Below are 18,366 nucleotides of genomic sequence, written 5' to 3'. Positions count from 1 at the left end.
CACGGAAGCCAGAGCCGGCGTGAGGGTTCGGGCAGTGATTCAGCATCTCCGGCCCGGCCGGGAGGGAGAGGGGCGGTCGGGAGTCGGTGCGGCCTTTATCCGGGGTTTGTTTCACTTTCTGCTGGGCCTCAGACACTACTTCCTCCGTGAACTAGCCTCGTTCGCCCTTCAAGTTCTTTCAGTGGAGCAGATGCTGAGCGGTACTGAATGGCCTCTCGTGCTCTGCCCGGGGGGAAAGGGAGCGGGAAATAGGGACTTGAGTTGGAGGCCTCCCGGTACTGCCATTGCGGACTTCACCCCAGGGTTTGGGTTCCGGTACCGCGTGCATTTTCCTGCTGTGCCCATCTAATTGCCGTCTCCCCTAGAACTCCGTGAGAGTAGGCCATTCTCAGCCACATTGTCCAGTCACCTCGTTTTACGGATGAGTAAACCGAGGCTGAGAGGAGGTGTGATGTTATCAGGATTACAGCACAGGTCTCAGGGCTTCCACCCCGTGATTCTCCCCACGACTGCTCTGGTAGACTTGTTTTTTTTTTAAAAAAGAAGTCATTAAAGCGGTAATGGTTCTGTCGCTGTCGCTATTTGCGTCCACTTCTGCCTTCCTGAGGACATTTTTGTGTTTATTCCTTCAATATGAAGGTCTGTACCTACAAGGCACTATTTTAAGTATGGTGAGCATTCCAAGATAAAATAGACATGTCCCTAAATCATAATACTATAAGGAAGAAAGGACGCGAGGTAAAGAACTGGTGGGAGTATGTGCTGGGGGACAGTTGGAAGAAAAGGTGGAGAAACTTCAAGAGAGAGACATTTGAGCTCGATTTTCAAAAAGGGATGCTTTTGACTATTTATTAAAGGCTGGTATAAGGGAAGAACATAAGCAAAGATATGAAGGAGAGTTGACACACATGAACTTACGGAATTGACGGAACCCAGAAGGAGTCCTGTGTATGGTCTTTGGTAGGATTGGAAGTTGGGAAGAAAGGTCCCACCTAGGTCTGCTTCCGCCCTCGCCCACTAGCTCATGGTGTATGTAGAACTGGCTTGCAACTAAGTACATACAGTAGTAACCTTACAGTAAGATTGTATTAACAGCATTGTATTAATGTTGAATGGGAACAGATGGGAAAGCTTTTTAAAAAATTGTTTTTATTGATTTCAGAGATTAAGAGAGAGAAAAGGAGAGAGTGAGAGAGAGAGAGAGAGAGAGAGACATCGATGTTGAGAGAGAATCATTGATCAGCTGCCTCCTGCATGCCCCACACTGGGGATTGAGCTTGCAATCTGGACATGTGCCTGACTGGTTCATAGGTCAATGCTCAACCACTGAGCCACACCAGCTGGGCAGGAAAACATTTTTTTTTTTTTTTAATAATAAGAGCTAGTTAAGAGTTGGGATTTGTAACGTTCTTATATTAATAGGTCTATTTTCTTTTACTTTCAGTTTCGCAACCAGTATGACAATGATGTCACTGTTTGGAGCCCTCAGGTAAATGTTTCATACAATTTCTGTGAAGTGGCTTTTGGTGGCTGCAGTATGTTTAGAAACTCATGAGATTGTAGGCTGTGAGAAAATGGGATAGAATCACTTTGGACATTCCTGGGCCCTAAATTTATCATTAAAGTAAGTTTTCTGGTTTAAAAATAATCATTTGAGATTTAGCTATGCTTACCTGAGATTTGGGAACTCTTTAAATTTATAAGAGGGTCTTGTAAGATGACTCTAAGATACCTTGTTATTTTGTTTTTTTTAGGGCAGGATTCATCAAATTGAATATGCCATGGAAGCTGTCAAACAAGGTTCAGCCACAGTTGGTCTGAAATCAAAAACCCATGCAGTACTGGTTGCATTGAAGGTAAGTAAGTAAAGCAATAAGTGTATGTTCCTCGTTTAGAAAACAACTATCAAGCATAAGTTTCACTCTATAGATAATAAAATTTTAAACTTGTTTGTATGTCTTATAATGTCTGTTTTTAGAGAGCACAGTCAGAGCTTGCAGCTCATCAGAAAAAAATTCTCCATGTCGACAACCATATTGGTATTTCAATTGCGGGACTTACTGCTGATGCTAGACTGCTATGGTGAGTATGATCATGAAAAACAAGCAACATCCCTTTTGACTTATCATTGATTTCATTTCCAGAGAAGAACCAGTTAAGATGTGTTAGAGAGTTCTCTACCAGAGTATTTATAAGTTAAAATTGTGAACACTTTAGTGGATTTGGGCTCAGTTATTAAGTATTCCATTTCTTGATTCCTATAATAATAACAAATAGAATTAAGCATACTATTAGCACATTTGAGAAATCCCTGAATAATGTGAAATTAGTAACTCAGTGTATATTGTTTGAGATGATGTTTTGTCTAAGAAGAGCTTGGCAACTTTTTTCTGATTTCTGAGAAACAGCTGAAGTACCCTTGCTTTCTTTAATACACCAGAATTTATTTTTTGAAAAACTTAATTCTGGATACTTCATAGTATACACAGGTGATTCAGATAGAGATCTTGTAAGTAGGAAATGTAAATCTAATAATATATCTATAATAAAAGGTAGAAAGTGGAGAGTAATACACAGATGTTTGTGCGAGTCCAAAGGAAATAAAGATTATTTCTAGTTGAAAGGCATTTTGTAAATGAAGAGCTAAGGCTTTGAAATCACATAGAATGAGTTTACTTCCTGCCTCTACACTTAGTATCTGAGATTGGGTTAGTTGCTTAAACTCTCAATTGTTTTAGTATTATTTTTTTCAAGGTTATTGTTAAGTAGCCTAATATGTAGAGCACTTAACAATACCTTCAGGTAATATGTGAGTGTGTGTATTGGGATATGGAAGGTTAATAAGCCAAAACTAATATGTTTAAGTCTGTGACTTAAATAGGGAAGAAAGAATATAACCACTAAGGGGAAATTAATGCTAATGTTTAAGATTTGTAAGTTATCCAGCGAACTCCTGTTCTCTTAAATCAGTAGTATAGTGACAACATTATTGATTTCTGGCAGTTCTTGAAAATGTAAAATATATTGCACTGTCAAACATTTTATTTAACCCAATCTATCTAAAATGCCTTGTCAACATGTAGTCAATACAAAAACTACTGAGATATTTTACATAGTTTTTTTATACTAAATTTCTTTGACATTTCATGTGTATTTGGTATTTATGATACATTTTAATTTAGACCACCCACTTCTTAAGTGCTCAGTAGTCACATGTGATTAGTACATGCAATATTGGGGCAGTGCAGTCTGAGATAGCCTTGGGAAGTGGACTTAAATAATGTACTGAGCAAAGAGCTCGGTTCCTACAGTCAGCATTTAATCATCAGATGTGACATGCACACAAATTGGACAGAGCAACACAGAAAGAAAGGCGGATATCTGTTGTTTATCCTCTTGCCTTTAATAGTTAGGCATGAATTCCCTTTTCCCCAATGTCAGACTTGCTTGAATCTTGCCAGGTTTAGCAGTGAGATTCAATAGTCAGGAACAAGTAACAATGTCTTAGTATGGATTCTATTTCTTGCAATTGCTGTCTTGCGGAAATTATAGTTTTCAAGGAAAAAACAGAGTAAACTTGTTCCTGGCTAAAGACAGAATTCAAGATAATCTTTTTGACAGTGGGAAGGATAAGAGAAGAGAGAATGTTCTTTTTCTCTCAGCCTTCTTGCTGTTCTATAAAGTGCCCTGAAGCAAAGGTTTTCTAAAGGAATATTTTAGTTCTGAGGGGTTTTTTGTTTTTATTGAAACTTCATGTACTCCCCTACCCCCAGAGTTTGGCATAAAAACACATCCTTCCATGTCTTTCTGGTTCCCTTATATGAATATAATCCATGTAAGTGTCTGGAAGAGAGCAAAATGAAATCAAACTACTTAATTTAGATTTGAATAACTCTGTGATTTGAAATTACTAATTTTTCTTGTTTCTTTTTTAGCAATTTTATGCGCCAGGAGTGTTTGGATTCCAGATTTGTATTTGACAGACCTCTTCCTGTGTCTCGTCTTGTATCTCTAATTGGAAGCAGTATCCTTTTTATGTTAGCATTTTGGACATGAACTTTAAAGAATTTTGATACTTAATCCTTTATGTTAGTTATTAGAAATATTGTAATATATAACATAGGTAAGATTGCGGGCAAAAGTTAGTTACTTTTCAATAACGGAATGTTTAAAATTTAGAAAGAATTATGGGAACTTTTACTATGGAAGAATGGGTTCTAAAATATGGAATTGGTTTGCTCTATCATTAGCCCTTATAAGTAATTGATATTTTGCAGACATAGATAAGTTCAATTTCAGTAAAACTAACCAAGAGGAGATTTAAACTTTTGTTTTTGTTCTAGATGTCCTAAAAATATTCTTGACTCTTATATCCAAAACAAATGGAAATTCTCTTTATGAGAAGAAAACATTTCGTGAATAGTTGAACATTTTTTGGTGGATAGTTGAACATTTTTTTAATAATAGGCCAAAGAAATATTGCTCTGTTTTATTTACTTCTTCCTATGGTAGATTATGCAGAAATTTAAGACAGTCAAAGTTCTTTGTTAATTTTAATTTGAAAAGAAAGATAGTATTTTATTTCTTGTTAGAACAGGCTCCTTAACTAGTTTAAGAGACCCAGATACCAACACAAAGATATGGCCGAAGACCATATGGTGTTGGACTGCTTATTGCTGGTTATGATGTAAGTTCACAGAATATTTTTTACATTTTAATGATTTTATAAGAACTGACTAGAAATTTTCTAATTTTTAGCTCAATCAAAATCAAGAATTATGTGGTGTTTTTTCCCCTCCTATTTGTAGGATATGGGCCCTCATATTTTCCAAACCTGTCCGTCAGCTAACTATTTTGACTGCAGAGCTATGTCCATTGGAGCCCGTTCTCAGTCAGCTCGTACTTATTTGGAGAGACATATGTCTGAGTTTATGGAGTGTAAGTGATTTTTATTTGCCCCCTCCAGTCTTTATATAATGAATTAACACAGCATCCTAAATGAAGAAAACTACCAGTCTTACAGTAAGAATTTTTTTAAAACTTAAGCCTGTGAAGTGTTTATTATTTCTGTTATACATGCTAGTTGTTATCCCTTCTAACTATCGCAGTAGTTACATTCACTAATAGGACTTTTTCAAATACAAATATGTGTCCCCAACCTTGAAGAATCTTGATTCAGTTGTTCAGTGTGCCCCAAACAGTTGAGAAACACTGTTTGCAACTGTTACTTTTCTATGGCTCTGTTCTTACTTTTAGCCACACTGACATTTCTGCATAAACACGTAAACACTCAGTGTAGCTGTAGGAAAAAAAGGTAAAAGATGTGAGATGGCCCTAGCTGGTTTGGCTCAGTGGATAGAGTGTCGACTGCCACTGAAGGGTTCTGGGTTCAATTCCACTCAAGCGCACATGCCCGGATTGCAGCCTTGATCCCCATGCAGGAGACAGATGGTCAATGATTCTTTCTCGTCATTGATGTTTCTCTCCCTCACCCTTCCTCTCTGAATCAATAAAAAAATATTTTTAAGAAATGTGAGATGATAGGGCAGGTTTCCAAGTGCTTTGCTTATGCAAAGGTCTTAAATTTTAACACAAGCTTTTTAAATCATTTATTGAGGTGATCATGTGGGTTGTTCCCCTTTCTATTGTGGTATAATGCATTAATGACTGAATGTTCAACCATCTTTGCATTTCTGGGAGAAATCCCTCTTGGTCATAGTGTATGATATAAACTATATGTATAAGTGCTTACATAAACATATAAATATTGCTAGATTCAGTTTACTGTGTTTTGTTGAGTTTTTGTGTCTATATTCATAAGTCAGATCGACCTATAGTTTTATTCTCTTGTGATGTCTCTATCTAGTTTTGCTACAAGCCTTTGAGCTTTATCATTTGTGAATCAGGATTTTGATTTAACTCAGCATAAGGAAAAGTCAAATTCAGTAACAAACGATGTGTCCTCATTAAATAAAACAATAATCAGCAATGTTATCATTACTAGCAGATTATAGGTCTAAACATTAAACTTTTGGCTGTTTTTATAATGTGACTAAAACCATGATTTCAATGTATAGATATAACTAATAAAAGAAGGCTAGCATGAAGGTGGAATTAAGAAATAATTGTTAATTTATTATATATAGGCAATTTGAATGAACTGGTTAAGCATGGTCTGCGTGCTTTAAGAGAGACACTTCCTGCAGAACAAGATCTAACTACAAAGGTAAATACCATGTTTTCCAATTGTAGATATTAACATTACAGTTTAATCACTAATGGCATAAATTTAAGTAATAGAGGAGTGTATGCTTACAGATCTTTAATTTGGGAGATGGTTGCCTTGGCTCATTCTTTTTTTAAGCTGTTCATTTAGTGATCTGATTTTGAAATTCTTTTTGAACTTTTTTGTTTTTGTATAAAGCCAATAGGTCTGATGTAGAATGCTCTTTATTCCTTCAGCAGATAGGAGTATCTTTATATTATTAATTTAGTTGACAAATATATGTATTAAGCACATCCCGCATGCAGGCACTAAACATTGAAAATATAGTAAACACTAGAGGCCTGGCACACGAAATTTGGGCGCGGATACGGTCCCTAGGCCTGGCCTGCGATCAGGTCCATCTTCTCTGGCTGCCAGCAGCCAGCCCCTCCGCCACCCACCCCCAGTTCCCCATTCACCATTGGGCGATCGGAGCCTGCAGGCCGTGGGGGGAAGGACCGAGAAGTTGGCCGTTCCCGCCCCAGCCATGGGTCGCCCTCTGTGTGTGGGGCGAACAGGGCGGGGGCCTTGGCCTGGCGCTGCCCGTGTCCCCCACCACCCACCCCTGGTTCCCTATTTGCCATTGGGCGAGGGGAGCCTGCCTGCCGGCCGAGGAAATGGACCAAGATATGGTCAGTGCGCCTCATAGTGACTGGTCGAGTGGTCGTTCTGGTCATTCCACCATTAGGGTAAATTTGCATATTACCCTTTATTATCTACACTAATAAAAGAAACATGCAAATTGACCATCCCTCTGCTACGCCCATCAACCAATCAGCGAATATGCAAATTAACACAACAAAGATGGCGGTTAATTTGCATACGCAGGCGTGGAGCAAAGACTGAAGATAGCACAGAAGGAAGCCAAGCACTGCAGAAGGGAGTGAAGCTGGGGAGAAGCAAGCGGGGCGGCAGAGACGGGAAGGAAGCAAGCTGAGGCGGGCTTCACTCCCTTCTCTGCTTCGCTCCATCCGCAGGAAGCCCTATTCTTGCAGGAATCTTCCTGCAACAGGCCTCTAGTATAGGATAATAAATACCTTGGCTTTTATGATATCTATATCCAAGTGGCGGGAGATAGACAATGTACCCATAAGTAAGTTATATAGTATATAGATGGTAATAAACACTGTAGAAATAATGAAACAGGGTAAGGGGAGAAAAAATAACCAACTGGATGTAGGAAGGAGGTATGGTCGGTATAATGGCCTCACTTAGAAAGTGGAATGTGCCCTGCTCAGGGCACATATACGAATCAACCAGTGAATGAATAAATAAGTGGAACAATGAATCTCTATCTCTAAAAATCAATTTAAAAAGAAAGAAATAGCCCAGCTGGTCTGGCTCAGTAGTTGAATGTCAACCTATGAACCAGGAGGTCACGCTTCAATTTCTGGTCAGGGCACATGCCCGGGTTGTGGGCTCAATCCCTAGGGTGGGATTTGCAGAAGGCAGCCGATCAATGATTCTCTCTCATCGATGTTCCTCTCCTTCTCCTTCCTCTCTGAAATCAATAAAAATAAATTTAAAAAACAAAAAAGAAAATGGAACTTAAGGAAAAGATCTAAAGGAAGTGAGTAAGTGAGCCGTACAGATGACTAAAGCAAGATTATTCCAGGGAATGCAAGTGCAAGGAAGGGCTTTGGGTCCAGAATGTTTCTAGTATTCAAGACAAGAAGGCTGGTAGTGTTGGAGTTAGTGATCAAGAAGAAGTGAAGAAAGGAAGTCAGAGAGGTAATGGATTGAGTATGGCCTATGATAAGTACTTTGGATTTTACTATGAGTGGGCTGTTAGAGTTTGAACAGAGGAATGCCATGATTCGATTTAGGTTTTAAAAGACTCTGGCTGCTATTTTGAGAACAGGTTCTAGCGGGAGCATGGGTGGGAATAGTTTTAAGATTTACAGTAATTCAGGTGAGAGATTGTTGCAGATTAGGCAGAGTCATAGAGTTTGAGATGACAAGAAGGGGTTCATTTTGGGTATGTTTTGAAATTAGAGCTAAAAAGTTTGCTAACAGTTTGGTTGTGAGGGTGAGATGGGGCTGGGGAGGAGAGAGATGTCTTAAAAGTTTGGGGCCCAGTAAAAGAAAGGTATTTATGATTTACTGATATGCATAAAAAAGGGGAAGAAATAGGTTTTGGGCTAGAGGTTGTGGAGGAAAATCAGGAAGTTAATTTAGGACATATAAAATTGTTTGCCCATTTGGCTATACAGAGTAAGCAGTTATCAAATGAGCACCCCCTGGATTTTGGTGGAGAACGTTTAGCCTGGAGTTACAAATCTTAAGAGTCTTTATGTAGAAACTAGATGCCCAATGCAAGAGTAGGCCTTCCTTCCCTGGCCTGTACCGGCTTCCCTCTAGCACCCGGGATCTGGGCTTCCCTCCGGCCACAAGCAGGCATCCAGGACCCTGACTCCTCCTAGCCCCGGCTTCGTCCAGAAGGTGGTCTGGAAGGACACCCGGTCTAATTAGCATATTATGCTTTTATTATTATAGATTATTATAGATGGCTTATAGAAACTGGACTGGATGTGATTGCTAAAGGAATTGAATAGTTAGACAAGAGGTTTGAAGACTGGGCCAAGGGCACTCTAACCTTTAGAGATTGAGAAGTGAATAGGTATTAACAAAAAGGTCTGAAAAAGATGGCCAGGGAGGTAGGAGGGAAACTTGGAAAAAGAGGCATCCTTAAAAGCAAATGAAGAAACTATTTTAAGGAGGAGGAAATGAAAAATTGCTAATCAAGGAAGATGTGGATTCAGAATTAATCATTAGATTAGCAGTTATGTCTCTGGGCACTTGAGTAGACAATCTTAATGGAATGGTGGGGCAAAATCCTGACAGGAATGGAATCAGGAGAGAATGGGAGAAGAGGAATTGATGGACAGCTCTTTGAAGGATATGAGAAATGGGGTGGTGGCTAAAAGAGAAAAAAAGGAACTTGGTTATTTTGTAATTTTTTGAACATGTTTTTATTGATTTTTTTTTAAGAGAGGAGAGATAGAAACAGAGATAGAAAGAGAAATCATTGATCGGTTACCTCTTGCACGCCCCCTACTGGGGATCAAGCCCACAACCCCAGGCATGTGCCCTGACCTGGAATCGAACCAGCGACCTCTTGGTACATGGGATGATGCTCAACCAAATGAGCCATACTTGCCAGGCTATTTTGGTTTTTTAGATGGGAGAAATTATAGCATGTCTCCTGCATGAGAATAATTCAGTATAAAGGGAACCATATATGTATGAGAAATGAGAAAACTGCTAGACCAATTTCTTTGTGAACAGTACACAGGTGGAAGGTTAGGTCTTAGAGAAGAAATTGGATGATTCAGTAACAGAAAGGGAGAGAATGTAGGGACACAGATACAGGAAAGAGAGGATTCTGTGGGAGCTTGTAAATGTTCTCTTGTTGATTTGCTTTTATTTCTCAGTGAAATAGCAAGGTTTTCATCTGTAAGGAGAATGGGGAATGGTAGAGTTATCCAAGAGAATGGGAGATTGGATGATCTAGGGACCTGTACAGCACAATGCAGGAACCATTAAAGGCCTCCTTGAAGTTAATGATTATTTATTAAAGTGAGATCAGTCAGAATATTATAAATCCATTTTGTTATAGTGGTTAGATAATTATTTAGTATGTATGTAAAAACTTTATAGCCTGCATAATCTTTTCTAAAATAAATTTTCCTGTTATAAAAATAATATTCTTTTAAAAAAAAAATTAGGATCCCTGGCCAGTGTGGTTTGGTTGGAGCATCATCCCATGCCCTGGAAGGTCCCGGGTTTGATTCCTGTTCAGGGCACATACCTAGGTTGCAGGTTCAATCTTGGTCAGCGTGCATGAGTGTGAGAGGCGGACCAATCAATGTATCTCTCTCACATGGATGTTTTTCTCCCTCTTTTCTCTCTCTCTCTTTTTCTCTCTCTTCCTCTCCTCCCCCTTCCTCCTTCTAAAAATAAAAAAAAAAAATTAGGAACATACATTAAATTTTAAAAATGTGTTTAAAATGTCTATAATGCCATCATTCCAAGGTAACTATCTTTCAAAAGTTGGGTATGGACTGTGGACATGTACAGTTTGGAAATGTTAGCTCAGGTATCTGGCTTTCTGATTTCATAGTTTTACTGAATCATAGAAATTGGCCTTTATAGCTGTATGCCTGCAATTTTCATTAAAATTTTAATTTACAGGAGCTATTTTGCAGTGGTTGGCATTCACTGAACATTTTAAGCATTGCTCTGTAATTTTTCCATGTAAAAAATAGTTGCAATCCCCCACTATATTCAGCTCTTTAGATCCCAAAACTTACTGTTTCCTTGGTAAGAACCATCATCTCTTAACTTATATGAGTGATAAATTTGATTATTTCTTAGGAGTTAGGCTTACTTCCTAGTTAAGCGGTTTGCTCCCTCACACTTGTCTACAGCACATTTCCATTATGAGCCAATATGCAAATTTTCTAGATGACATAGACCTTTGGGGTTATTCATGATTATCAAAAGTGAGTATTTAAATTGCAAATTACAAGAGTTTACTAGTTAAGTGTTATTCAAGTGCTATATAAATTTTCATTCTGTTCCCCCCCACACACACATTTAACATAAGCATTTTTCAACCTAAATTTTCTTGATTTTTAAATTTTTACCCTTTCCCCTTCTCAGAATGTTTCCATTGGAATTGTTGGTAAAGACTTGGAGTTTACGATTTATGATGATGATGATGTGTCTCCATTCCTGGAAGGCCTTGAAGAAAGGCCACAGAGAAAGGCACAGGTATATAACTAATCATAACACAAGAGGCTTTGTTCTGTAGTAAACTGTTCCTTTTACAACTGTGAAAATCTACCATTTTTGTCTTTAATTATTGAGATAAGCTCATAATTCAAATGGCAATAGCAAAACTAAGCTGAGTAAAGTAAAATACTGAGGGGGGAGTGGTCTCCATAAACGCAAAAAGGGTTGATTAGTTATATATTTTATATTTCTCACAATTATGTGGGTTGATTAGGACTCAGCCAGATGGTTCTTTCGCTGGTCTTACTTGGGTCTCTAAAACATTGCAGTCAGTCCAAGATGGTTTTACTCACATGTCTTTACTCACACTTTCTAGGTGTCTTACAGAGACAATTAGAAGGCTGGGCCCTCTGTTGGAATGGCTGGGCCTCTGTCCATGTAGTCTTGGGGGTCTTTCTTTCTCAAGGGTCTCTTCAGCAGGGTGGCAGCTCCGAGTTTACAAAAGTTCAAAACATTCTTAAGGCTGAGGCCCAGGACTGGCACAGCATCACTTCAGCACATCTTGTTGACTAAAGCAAGTCATAGGGCCAGCCAGGAGTCTATAGTAGTGGGAACATAGAAAATTAACTGGGGACCAGCTTTGGAAGCAAAGTTAGCTCTTCACAAATACTGAGAGAGGATCAAGACGTGTTGGTGAATCTCATTAAATGTTGGTCTTTTATATTGGATATTTAGAATGCCCATTTGCTATTTATATATGCTTATTTGCTATTGAAAATAAAGTGTCCTGTTCAGAAATTTCTTCTACAGCATTAGTTTCTTTTCAATTTGAAAAGGGTATTGTTGGTATTTGGAGAAGCAAGATTTGCATTATTGAAACTGCTGTTGGAAAGCTTTTCATTCTTGAGCAAGATATAAAGTATGATAAAATGCTAGAACTGTTCAATGATGCTCAAGTTTTCAGAACTGTAACACTATATCTATTTAAAAAACAACAACCTTTGTTTAGAAATTTTAACAGGACAATGAACTAAAACTTGAGTATTGAAAATATACCTAACTCCTTTTTCTCATAGATTTCTTTATAATGTAATATTGCGTATTTTCTTTTTTCTTCCTCTCTTAAGCCTGCTCAACCTGCTGATGAACCTGCAGAAAAGGCTGATGAACCAATGGAGCATTAAGTGATAATCCCCCAGTCCATATGTGTATTAGCAAATGCGTAAGAATGCAGGAACATGTACTGATGACAATATTCTATACTTTGAACCAAATGGTGCAGTGGTGGAATGGTATGTTTTAGGAATCAGTCCAGATGTGAGGTTTCAAATTGCAAGCAGCTTCACTGAACCATATAATGGGATGCATTTTTTTTTTTTTTTTTGGAGAAGGTCTATATAATCATTTTCTAGAAAGTATAGTTGCCTTTACTAATGTTTTTATATGAAGAACTCAGTGTCTTTCTGGTTTTAAATACAACTGTGAAATAAAATTGTTTCATCGGCTGGTATACTGGTGTTTTGTTTGTTTTTTAAATAGTTTCAACTATATAAATAGTAGTCTGAGATAACATCTAGTCATTTGCCATGTTTGTAAAATAAATTGCCTTATTTTTAGTGGGGGTGGGGGGTGGGGGTGGAATAATACCTATTATCTATCACAGCTTTAAACAAATTTCCCAGTGTATGGACTGGCTGCATGAGAATTCATGGAGATTTGATTTAGAATATTCACAGGTAAGTGGTGTGGTGTTTTTTCCAACCAGCAGATGGCAGTAGTGATAGCTCTAGTCTTATGTAGGGAATTTTTTGCAAAAATAGCAAAAGGGAAATTTTAATCTGAAACCTTCATTTCTGCTTATTCCTCCCCAGCCACATTCTGGCATAATCTTTAATCTGCCTTCCATTATCCTTTGAGCTATGTAGCAAGATACAGTACTGCAGAACAATTTTTATCTTTTAAGATTCATATCTTTCTGGAGGGAACTTGGACTTTAGACCTAATTTTACTAGTTAGCTGCTATTGGCTTTGGACAAGTTATTTAGCCCTAATTAAGAAAATACTTTGGCCCTGAGCAGTTTTTCTCAGTGGTTAGAGTGTTGGCCCACAGACCAAAGGGTCACAGGTTCCATTCCTGGTCTAGGATGCATACCTCGGTTGCAGTTCGATTCCCAGTCGAGAAGCAACCAATTGATGTATCTCTCTCACATCGATGTTTCTCTCTCTGTCTTTCTTTCTCCTCCCCCTCTGCCCTCCCTTCTGCTCTCTGTAAAAGTCAATGGAAAAATTATCCTCAGATGAGGATTGAAAAAAAAAAAAAAAGAAAGAAAATACTTTGGAGAATTATTTTGAAGGTTAAATCAGATTTTATGTTAAAACACCTTGTATATTAAAAAATTTATAAAATGTTAGTTTAATTTTGTTCTAGGTTGCCCAAAACTTTTTTTGTTTTTTATATTTTTATTGATTTCAGAGAGGGAGGGAGAGGGAGAGGGAGAAACATCAATGACTACAGGCCCGGTGCATGAAATTGGTACACAAGTGCAGTCCCTAGGCCTGGTGAGCGATCGAAGCACAAATGTCTGGCGTGGAAGAGCAGGTCCCAGTTAACCTCTGGGCCCTGAGCAGCATCTGAGCCCCCAGGTTCCCACGCCTCCCCTTCATGGTGCCCGAATCCCCACACAGAGATGTGGTGAGCGCGGCTGGACGCCACAGGCTAGGGCGCAATGTGGGCCTCTGCCCAGTGGTGCTGCACGGAACCCGGGTGGGCAGCGTGCTCTGTCCCGGCCGGCCTTGCAGACCAGCCCTTGCGCGAACCCACGGGGAGCCCAACCGGCCTCTGCAGTCCCAGCGGCTGCGGCCCGGCTCACCTGGAAGAGGCCACATGGGTGTAGGGCAGGCTCCTCGTGGGCACCCAGCACCTGAGCGCAGGAGCTTCCCTGGCGTCCCAGGGGAGGGTAACGGGGAGTGAGCGAGCTCGGCGGATAACCCACATTCTCACCACACCTCCGTCCCCATCGCCCCTGCCCCCAGGTAGCCGGTGAAAGATCACATACCCTGCTGCTGCTGCTGGTTGCCATCTGTGAGGCAATTGGTCCCCCTCTCGCACCACCTTGGCCTGGTGCCGCCTGCTCACCTGCTCCTCCATCCTACTGTGGTCCTGCTCTTGTCAGGGCTCATCGGGACCAGCAGCACCTCCACTGCCGCCTGCTGCCAATGCCACATCACCGATGCCCGCCATGTTCCGCACTGCTCCCTGGTGGTCAGCGCATATCATAGCGAGCAGCCGAACTCCCAGTCAAACAATTTGCATAGTAGGCTTTTATTATATAAGTTATATAGGATGAGAAAGAATCATTGACAGGTTGCCTCCTGCCCACCCCCTATTGGGGATCTAGCCTGCAACCCAGGCATGTGCTCTTGATTGAAATCAAACCTGGGACCCTTCAGTCTGCAGGCCTGAAGCACTATCCACTAAGCAAAACTGGCCAGGGCTGCCCAGAACTTAAAAGTGTAATAGTTTTAAATCTCTCTGAATTCTTGAGGGCAGAATGATTAAGATAAACTGGCAACCTTGTTGAGAGAAAGACCTCTAACTAAATATCGGGATGTATGAGATGTTGGTGTTCATTCTGGAGTAGCCTCAGGAGTCTATCATTTGAACTTGGGACAAGGCCATAAGTACAATGCAGTGGCCATTTAAACAACAATGAAATTGTATCAAGCACATGTGACTCCCACAAACACAAAATAATACTGAATGAGAAGGAGTCCTCCCACATGCCTTCAGATTCAATGGGTGTATAATCTGGTGGAGAGATAGTAAGTGGGAAATCTCATAATTTGCTCTTTCCTCAGCTGTCTTTCACCTGTGCCTTTCCTGGCATGAGCCTTTGGTAAGTGATTATATTGTTTAAAGCTTATGTGTGTGTGCATCATTTTTGTACACTGTTCTCTAAATGTAAACGAATTACTTGGTTGGCATTCAGTTGGAAAAAAAACCTGATCTGTATTGTGCTTTAGGGTCAATTTTAGTAACTTTTTTCAATATGTAATTTTTAGTCTTATGCACTGACTTTAAAACTTGAAATTTTCCTCATTCCAATAAGATTCAACCCCACTGTACAGAGTTCATTGTGATGCTTTTTCATGTTTTGTCTAATTGTTATGCTCAGTTATTCCATTTGCTCTGTGTTAATTATAAACACTTCCTAATGTCTTTACATAGAAACTCACTTTGATATACAGATAATATTCAGTTCACATGGAATTTATTAAGCATCTATATGTGCATCTTTGAAGAACTGGTATGGTTAAAAATAAGAGTCAATAAAATTGGTGGCAGGATTCAGGTTCTAGTCCCAGCTTTTTTCAGTGTTTGGCCATTTTGCATTTTGGGATAATTCCCTTTTTTCTAGGCCTTAATTTCCTAGACATGTAAATGTTTATGATTCTTGATATATGACAAGATCCTTGCTCAAATAATTTATAATATAAAAAGCATTCAAAATGATATAATTACATGCCAGAGTAAAAGTAAGTCCCAAAACAAAAGTGCATGTTACAACAAGTCAGGAAGAGCCTGGCTGGTGTGGCTCAGGGGTTGAGCGTTGACCCAGAAACCAAGAGGTCATTGGTCAATACAGAGGGCACGTGCTGGAGTTTTTAGCTTGATTCTGATCAATGATGTTCCTCTCTCATCAATAGTTTACAGTTTGAAAGGAGATAATATTTTACTTGTGCATTTCCACTCTTAAGTAGTAATGGAATACTTCCTGATTTTTGTTCACTTACTACGTTTCTATTGAGGTCTATTTTTAGAGAAGGAAAAAGAAACCCTGTTTTATGGCATTTAAACTGATACCCTAACATACAAAAGCTGTGTGTGTGTGTGTGTGTGTGTGTGTGTGTGTGTGTGTTCATACATAGTAGAATGGAATGAAAATTAATGAATAAACTTTAGTTATTTTTAGACCCCCAAAATACTTAAGGTTATAACTAGAAAGGTAAAGAACAAAATCTGTCCTATCTCTATCTCCCTCTTTCTCTAAAATTCAATACAAACATATTTTTAAAAAATAAGTAAGTCAGGAAGAATTAGGGTGTTAAAGTTCTGCTCAACAACCTATAGTTACGAATATACAATATAAACACTGCCTATGACAATTTTATGTGCAGGCCTTAAATGAGGTTTTCTAGAACATCACATTTTTGGGCCTTTTTTCATATTTAATAGTTTACTTAACTTGGTCATGGTACGCCTCAAATTTTATTCTGTAATACAATGGAATCTCCAGGGCAACTGAAGTAGGTATGGTTAATATTACATCCTTGATATGACAAAATTATAGAATGGAGAACAGGTTAGTAGTTGCCAGGAGTTATGCAGGGAAGTGGCTGTGATTATTAAAGGATAGGAATGATCCTTGAAATGGAATTGTACCTTATCTTGATGTGATCCATGAATCTAAACATGGTAACTAAATACACAAATGAGTGCATATAGAACTGGTGAAACGTGCCCTAGCCCGTGTGTCTCAGTGGTTGAAGCGTGGGCTTATGCTACGGAAGGGTTAGACCAGGACCGTGTGCTGGAGGCAATGTGTTTTTCTCCCCTTCCCTGCCTTCCACTCTCTAAAAATCAATGGAAAAAAAATACCCTCAGGTGAGGATTAACAACAACAAAAGAACTAGTGAAATGTATGGATGTCAATTTCCAGGATTTGCTCTTTTACTATTATTAGACAAGGTGTTATAACACTGGAAGAAACTAGGTGGAAAGTACATGGGATTTCTGTATGTCACTCCACAGTGATCTCAAAACAGTTTTTTAAAACTTAATGCACGGGGTTTGAGGAGCACTCAGAAAGTGCTATGACGCCCTAACCGGTTTGGCTCAATGAATAGAGCGCCAGCCTGCAGACTGAAAGGTCCCAGGTTCAATTCCGGGCAAGGGCATGTACCTTGGTTGCGGGCACATCACCAGTGGGAGGTGTGCAGGAAGCAGCTGATCGATGTGTCTCTCTCATCGATGTTTCTAACTCTCTATCCCTCTCTCTCTTCCTCCCTGTAAAAAATCAATAAAATATTTTTTGAAAAAAAGAAAGTGTTATGACAATTTTAAGTGCAGACCTTAAATGAGGTTTTTGTGATATATTTTGGGTGCTCAATAATATTTTTTGCTTGATGGCTCCAAAAAGAGGAAATCTCAAAATAGCTGCGTTCTGGATGGATGAAGCACTCTTTGTGTTCTAACTCCCAAACTGAGGTTACCCGTCAATAAGGGCAGGTTCTGTCAGACCTCTTTGTATTCACAATCTATTGCTTAAGGCTTCATTTTTTTAAACTTAATAATTGGCCAGAAAGCCCTTTTTGAGCGGGGCTGGGGTATGGAACCTCAAATGCGCAAAACCGAAGGTGCGATGGCTTGCTATAGCTGCATAAATTAGGTCTTCGGAGATAGGTAAAAGCCTTTAAAACAGTGACTGTCAATCCCTTTATGCATAAAAAAATTTATAATTTACTGGGTGTTCAGAAAAGATCATGAAAGGGACAGTAACCGAAAAAAAAAACAAAAAAACAACCAGAAATCACGAGCGCGACTCTGATGTCCAGCCTAAATGCAGAGACAAAGATTCGGATGACTGCAGATGTTAAGAACTGAAATGGATCTTCACATAATACAGTGTTCCTTATTAGAAGAACTCAAGTTACTGACCCGAGTAATATTTCGTTATTTTCCCAGTTTATTAGTAGGTGAACTAGAAAAGGGTTTCCAGCTCCCAATCTTGCGCTCTTTCCCACTGAACCATCCAGCCTTGTGTAAAATGTGTGTCCCCGCTTTCCAAACGACCTCCCCTTGGCTGTTTAAATTCCTGGAGTAAGAAACAATTTCTAAATAGCGTTTGAATGACCACAGCGCTTAATTCAGGCATGTAAGGAAAACCATGAATACGTGTTTCGAGTCCTTTTGCGGCCTAAACCATCCACGGACGAGAGAAGAGAAAGTTGGGACTGCCGGCAGCGCGCAGCCGCAGGACGGAGGCGGCGTGTCCTCTCTGAGCCGCCGTAGGTGCGAGGTGGCCGGAGCCTGGGTTGTCTTCCCACCCCCTTCCACGTCAGCCAAGGACTCTGCGGAGCCGCCGCTACTGCTGGGGGTCGGAGCCTTAGCAGACGGTCCCGTGGTCGTCCCCGCTGCTGCCCCCCGGAGCCAGGTAGCGGGCCACGAGCCCCCCATCCCAGAGGCGAGGCGGGCTGGGGAGACGCGGAGGAACGGGCTCTCTCTGGGGAGTGGCGGAAGGGGAGAGACTAGGCCGCTCGTGTCCAGGCCTGCCGAGGGGTCTGGGCTGCTCTGGGCCGGACGC

The 18,366-nt window shown here is 39.9% G+C and overlaps 2 protein-coding genes across 3 annotated transcripts in view; both read left to right on the top strand.

Moving 5' to 3' along the window:
- Positions 1 to 12,512, top strand: part of PSMA1 (proteasome subunit alpha 1) — a 12,782-nt gene extending 270 nt beyond the window's left edge. Inside the window, exons 1-10 of one of the 2 annotated variants that reach the window (XM_015570118.1) lie at positions 138 to 200; positions 1,445 to 1,489; positions 1,755 to 1,856; positions 1,979 to 2,082; positions 3,936 to 4,024; positions 4,617 to 4,687; positions 4,809 to 4,938; positions 6,147 to 6,226; positions 10,931 to 11,041; positions 12,130 to 12,512. In XM_015570118.1, the coding sequence (XP_015425604.1) occupies positions 1,782 to 1,856; positions 1,979 to 2,082; positions 3,936 to 4,024; positions 4,617 to 4,687; positions 4,809 to 4,938; positions 6,147 to 6,226; positions 10,931 to 11,041; positions 12,130 to 12,186 (717 nt within the window). In that variant the 5' untranslated portion in view covers positions 138 to 200; positions 1,445 to 1,489; positions 1,755 to 1,781 and the 3' untranslated portion in view covers positions 12,187 to 12,512. Of the gene's footprint in view, positions 1 to 137; positions 201 to 1,444; positions 1,490 to 1,754; positions 1,857 to 1,978; positions 2,083 to 3,935; positions 4,025 to 4,616; positions 4,688 to 4,808; positions 4,939 to 6,146; positions 6,227 to 10,930; positions 11,042 to 12,129 lie in introns of those variants that run through there. The other variant, XM_006773192.1, reaches the window with a different exon arrangement.
- Positions 12,513 to 18,066: 5,554 nt separating this feature from the next.
- COPB1 (coatomer protein complex subunit beta 1) overlaps positions 18,067 to 18,366 on the top strand; it is a 36,983-nt gene continuing 36,683 nt past the window's right edge. The window contains exon 1 of the mRNA XM_006773191.2: positions 18,067 to 18,216. The gene's annotated coding sequence lies outside the window, so the exon portion shown is untranslated. The remainder of the gene's footprint in view (positions 18,217 to 18,366) is intronic.

Source organism: Myotis davidii, unplaced genomic scaffold, assembly GCF_000327345.1.
Source record: "Myotis davidii unplaced genomic scaffold, ASM32734v1 scaffold946, whole genome shotgun sequence".
NCBI classification, from domain to species: domain Eukaryota; kingdom Metazoa; phylum Chordata; class Mammalia; order Chiroptera; family Vespertilionidae; genus Myotis; species Myotis davidii.
The sequence above is the reverse complement of the archived record's forward strand: the minus strand, read 5'-3'. Positions and strand labels throughout refer to the sequence as shown.